We start from the raw sequence: 6028 nt of genomic DNA on the forward strand, positions 1-6028 counted from the left end.
TGATACGTAATTTTAAGTTCGCTTATCTATCATGTTTTTAAGCGACACTCCCCACCCTTCCCTCGCCTCCCACCCCCCCCACCCTCCCACACAACTGCCCTTGAAACTGCTCTCACTCCCGGACCTCTCACCTCTCCCATACCTTCTTACCTCGGCTCCCCCTCCTTATTTTTCCCTGCCCATCCCGGATCTGGCCTCCTCATCCCCCTCTTTTCCACCCTTACCTTTACCTTCCCCCCCGCCTCCATTCTCCCTCCCTTCCAGCTTTCCTGCCTGCCTCCCTCCCTGCTTTCCTGCGCCCCTACCTCCCTCCTCGAGTCCTCCATTCCCTTTCACTGCGGTGCGCGGATATATGACGGGGTGTGACTACCGCGTTACCAGTCCACCCTTGTCCTTCCCAGCAGCATTACTGAAAGTTTGTAGCATCAACCTCACCCTGTCCCAGAGCCAGCATCGATTGCTACAGAGGTGTTACATTTCTGCTGTCATCTGCGTCCCTTGCGTCCTACCTTACCATCACCGGAGTCCTGTTCAGAAGTATCATCTTTCACAAGTCGCCACTAAGTTTACACTGTTTGCAGACCACATAAGTAATCATCATTAATCGAAGCGTCCCTACTGAAGAAATCCCCAGCTCCCATTACTTTCGATTAGCACCCCTCCCCTCCGTCACAAAAATGCCTGCCGTGGCCTCCGAAGTGTCCAGCGTGGTGGGAGACTTCAACGCGGGGCTCAAGCTGTTCAAGACCCAGCTCAAAGAAGCCTTCTCCTCCATTGACCTCACCACGGTCGCAGCCATCTTGCTGGTGATCGCGGGGGCCATCCTTCTCTACGACCTACTGGTGATCTTCCTCGCGTCCTCCTCCAGTCGCCGCTCATTTATGCTCACGCCCACCCTCGCCGGTCTCGTCTCCAAAGCCTGGGACATGAAGGATGATCTTGCCCTGGACAACTTCATCGAATACAGGTGAGAGGGAGGTCGCGGCAGGTAAAGTGCTTAATCCTTCACCCCGAGGACCTAATTTATATTGTATTGGTGTTATCTCCAGACGATTTTATTAAACGTAGAAGGGAATTATTGAAGAAATGCGATCAGATAAAACCTTCATTAACTTCTCGTCTACAAGATGTTTTCTTCAACCCCTTGATTCAAATGACTTGTAACTTATCTAATCTTTTTACAACCAGATTATTTTACTCCGCTTAGGAGAGCACTTAGTAGCGATGAAATTTATTGATATTAAGTTCACCCTCGACAGTCCGAAAAATCTCTTATCAAAATGAAATTATGTGGAGATGGAAAGAAAAATGAAACGGACTTCATCGCGGTGAAGGAGTCAGTGAGGGGTTAACTTAGCAGCGATATGACAAGTGAGGCTGATGATGGATTTGTGCAGATGGCGTTGATGACTACAGGTTAGGTTAGTGATGATGCTCTAGGTGTGGTTGCTGGTATTTTATAGCTGAGGTTGGTGGTGGTTCTACGATGATACCTTTTGTGCTTCTGTGGTTGAATTTGATGGTGGTTCTTTTGGTGAGGTTTGTGGTGATTCTACAGATGCCATCGTTGCTTCTACAGCTAATTTGGTGTTGGTTCTACCGATGAAATTGGTGATGATTCTGCAAGTGATGTCCGTGACACTTCTACAGTTGAATTTTGTTGATTCTACAGGTAATGTCTGTGGTGATTCTAAAGGAGGGGTTAGTGGTGATTCTTCAGGTGAGGCTGATATTGGTTCTACAAGTGGTGGGTGATGCATTTAATAATGCTGAGTTAGGTGGTGGTTCTACGGGCAAGTTAGTGAGGGTTCTATAGACGATGTCGATGGTGATTCTACAGTTGTTGAAGTTGATGGTTCTGTAGGTGAGGTTGGTGGTTGATCTACAGGCAAGGTTGATGCTTGTTCCACAGGTGAAGTCGGTGGTTCTTCTGCAGTTGAAGTTAGTGGTAGTTCTATAGGTGTGGTTGATGGTGATTTGCAGGTATCGTTGGTAAAGATTGTACAGGCAAGGTGAGAGGTGAATCTGTGTAAGGCTGATGATTTTATAGACGAAGCCAGTGATTCTGCTCTTGGTATTTTACAAGTGAGGCGCGCCATGATTCTACAGTTGACTCCGGTGAATCTGTAGGTTGAGGGTAGTGGCGATTCTACAGGTGAGGATGATCCCACTAACGAGGCTAGTTTTGATTATATAAACAGTTAGTTTTGATTCTACAGGTGAGGTTGATGATTCTACAGGTGAGGTTAGCGGTGATTCTACAGGCGAGGTTATGATTCTACAGGAGAGACTGAAGATTCAACAGGTGAGGTTGATGATTTTACAGATGAGGATGGTAGTGATCTGTAAGTGAGACAGACCATTCTGTAGGTGATGGTGATAATTCTCCAGACGGAGTTGGTCTTGATTCTGCAGGTGAGGTTTAGATTCTACAGGTAAAGCTGTGGTAACTCTACAGGCGTTGATGTTGACTCTGTAGGTAAGACTGGTGGCTATTCTGTGAGTAAGTTTTATGATTTAAGTGAGGTTCTTGGGGATATTGCAGATGCGGATGAGACTCTAGAGGGAAATTTGATGGTTTTAGAGGTAAGGTTGGCATTGATACTACAGGTAAGGCTGGTGGTGATCCTTTTTCTCTATCTAGTAGGTAACGACGATGATGATTCTACAGGTGAGTTAATGATAATTCAGTATGTGAAGTTCGTGGCGATTCTACGTTTTCTACAATAGCTTTTGAGATTTTTTGTTCAGATCCACCCTATGCGTTTGACTTTAGATCAAGAACCAACATCCCATTTTATCCGTCACCCCCGCATGGTGTTTTTTTTTTTACATTATTGCTGGACCCTTCCAGGGAACGGCCAATAAACGGTTTTGTCTCTGAGTCGCTAAAACCAACCAGGAGAATATAACTCGTTTTAATTTGCACCCGCCAGCCCTGTGCCCTACCACCAGTGCAGTCTATACCGTCCTACTGTAATACTAGATGACATGTGAAAATCGTGTTTAGAGCCTCCAGATATATAAAATATATAAAAATATATTATGCACACCCGTGTAATGGCCACCCACTGATGCATATGCCCGTCTGGTCAGTCACCCTATTTTTAAATATACTGAATATATATGAACACCCTGCCATGTAATACTACCCGAAGAAAATGGACTTTGCTCCTCTGGCTCCGTTATGACCCAGTCACATTGCAGGTACGACTTGTCGCAAACCTGAAAATTGTGAAACCAGTTCCCGACCACGGAGGTCTCCGAGCAGTCGTGCCACCGATCGGCTACTGGTGGTCGTTCCGTGTCTGTTCAGCGTCCATCCAGTGGGCGGCCGAATGGCGACCATGGCCAGGTACACACAGGTCATAAAGACTTTGTATCATAAAGCAGCGACTTTGTATTTGCTTGTAGAGGCGTATATTTTAGACTTGTGGTCGAGCGGCTTTATATCTTGTAGTAGTTTCCCCACCAGATGTCATGTAGTGACGGGAGAGGTAAAGAATAGTATGGGACTATTTTTATTTGTCTTAGAAATATTAAACAGGTTTCTCACATGGAAAGAGTATAAGTCCCGGGTAGCTACCTCCCTGTCTCGCTATCTCTCTCTCTCTCTGTTCTAAGGCTAATCTCCGTCTGAGCTCTCTTTCCTAAAATCTGGTGTAGCAGGGGTGTGTCACGTATGTTCCTCGTGGATCTTTGTTCACGAGAGGACTGCTGACAGCTAACTGCATCATCTCCTTACTGGCCGCTGTCGTCAGCTTTCCTCAGTGTTAAGAGTGTGTAAGCATGTTAGCACTGCTCGATTCTCGCAGACACAACACCTTCTCATCATTTGACTTCCTGCTTCTATCTGTCTCTCTATCTATCTATTTATCTATCTATCTATACCGACAGGTGGCCGATCAGTCGTCGGCAGGCCGCCAACAAACGGCGGCTGGTCCACATCCTGTCGCAGTTTAGACCGCGACCTCTAGGCCGCCACTACACCGACACCGGCTGCGGATTGGCCGGTGGCTGGTATCGGTCCAGCCCACCACCTGTCGCTCGACCATTTGCCGGCTGGACGGCGGCCGGACTTCAACCACCACCCAGGAAAGGAGGCTTGTGGACGGCAGCTGCCGCAGTCCAGTCGTTGCCTTGACAGAGTGTGGATAGCCACTGCACAGAGTGGGCAGCGACCAGCCTCCATCCGGATGGCAACCACCGCTTAGAAATCAGGTGTCACCGACCAGTCGCAGTCCGTAGGCCAGCCAGATGCAGTCCAGCCACCCACCGGGCGGCTTCCGTGCCATGACATCGGTGGTCGCAGGAAGGTTTTTCATGCAGCACGAAAAACCTAGCGACGATTTTATGGTCGCCATGGTGGCCTGCGGCTAGACCTAGACATACGAAGACCAGTCGTAAACCTCACCAAAACCACCCACGACTTGCAGGTCACGGGTGGTTTGCGATAAGTAGTACCTGTAGTGTGACTGGGGCCTCACAGAAAACAAACTGTTCAGGGGTAACTGCAATAACTTTACAAATAATTTTTTTCTGAACTTTGAACCACCCCCTTAGAATATATATATATCTATATATATCTATCTATATATCTATCTATCTATCTATCTATCTATCTATCTATCTATATATATATATATAGAGAGAGAGAGAGAGAGAGAGAGAGAGAGAGAGAGAGAGAGAGAGAGATAGATAGATAGATAGATATAGATATATAAAACGTGGCCGACTCTGGGCAAAGGCTTCATGGCCTATTTCTCGGGGGCAGTGACCTATCCCAAGGCCTAGTAGTCCTCCTATACCTCCACATGTCACCACTTCGTCGCTAACACCCACCATCCATATTGATTACATGCTAGGGCTGTCTTATACAGGATTGGTATATTGGTATTAGCGGGGGTATTTTTATGACATATCGGCGGGTCATCTGGTAGATCAGGAAAGTCTGCTTTAAGGAAATTCAAATCCTTAAACTGTTCCCTGCCCCAGCCGGGATTGGATTCTGGGTCCATTAGGACTGCAGGCCGCCTCTTTACCGATTCAGCCACCGCCTACCCCATATATATATATATATAATAAACTACCGCCTCTCTCTCTTTCTCTCTTTCTCATCATTATTCAGAAGGGTGTGTGTATGTAAGTGTGGGTGTGGATATGAGTGGGTGGACTGGCATTGTGGGTGAACTTAGAGGAGAATAGGACAACATTTTCTATATATTACTCGGATAATATGGTTTTCAAAATGTATATAACCTTTTATCAACCTTTCATGTGCTAAGCTGGGATACGTTTTACCCTAAAAAATTGAGCATACATTAAAGATTACGGTAAGGTAAGATAAGGATTTTATGCAACATGAAACAAGGTAAAAGTAATTATTGTTTTACATTAAGTACATCTAACATCTTCCTCCCATACCAAAAGCTGCCTCTTGGTGTATATTATGTAACGCTTGACAGTTTGACGTTGAGCTGTACCTTCAGCCTTGATGCAGACCACGTGTAAAGATGAAGTTAGAAGTAACCTGCATTAATGTCTTCAGTTTCGTAACGTCCTTCGTATGTTTATATTTTATGTACGAACTGGAAATAATGATGTAAAACATGCCACTTTCGCTGAGTTGATGTTTCTCTTCCCCTCAGGTCCCTACAAACTGCCTACCCCGTGCTGGAGGCCATCAGTCAAGCCATGAAAAAGTATGAACAGCACCAAGAATAGTCCAACCCGTATGGAGATTGACACTGCCTCCGCAGTGTGGCTCAGGGACCTTACTCTTCACTGCAGTATGTGCATTAGATCTTCCTTCATCATTATATCGCTTATGCTGGAAGGAAGAGCTTGAAGGATAGTCAAGCTCGATAGTTCATTAGTACTACCTCGAATTTCATATTTTATAAAAACATTTTGAAGCTCATTATGAAACCGGATTCCTGAACGTACAGGAACTTGTAACCGTGACCCACTGACTGTACATGAATGTTTTCTTTTTTTCCCTCCCAGTACTACAGTATACTTTAGGAAA

At 45.8% G+C, this 6028-nt stretch overlaps 1 protein-coding gene across 1 annotated transcript; it reads left to right on the forward strand.

Annotated features, from left to right (window-relative positions):
* The first annotated feature begins 677 nt into the window (after window positions 1–677).
* Window positions 678–5724, forward strand: LOC145390183 (uncharacterized). Its single transcript, XM_080265204.1, has 2 exons — window positions 678–967; window positions 5649–5724. The coding sequence occupies exons 1-2, from the start codon at window positions 678–680 to the stop codon at window positions 5722–5724; spliced, it is 366 nt and encodes a 121-aa protein (XP_080121330.1).
* Window positions 5725–6028: the final 304 nt, after the last annotated feature.

The sequence above is a fragment of the Coenobita brevimanus genome, chromosome 14, assembly GCF_032717465.1.
Source record: "Coenobita brevimanus isolate Jiangsu-jjx chromosome 14, ASM3271746v2, whole genome shotgun sequence".
In the NCBI taxonomy this organism is placed as follows: domain Eukaryota; kingdom Metazoa; phylum Arthropoda; class Malacostraca; order Decapoda; family Coenobitidae; genus Coenobita; species Coenobita brevimanus.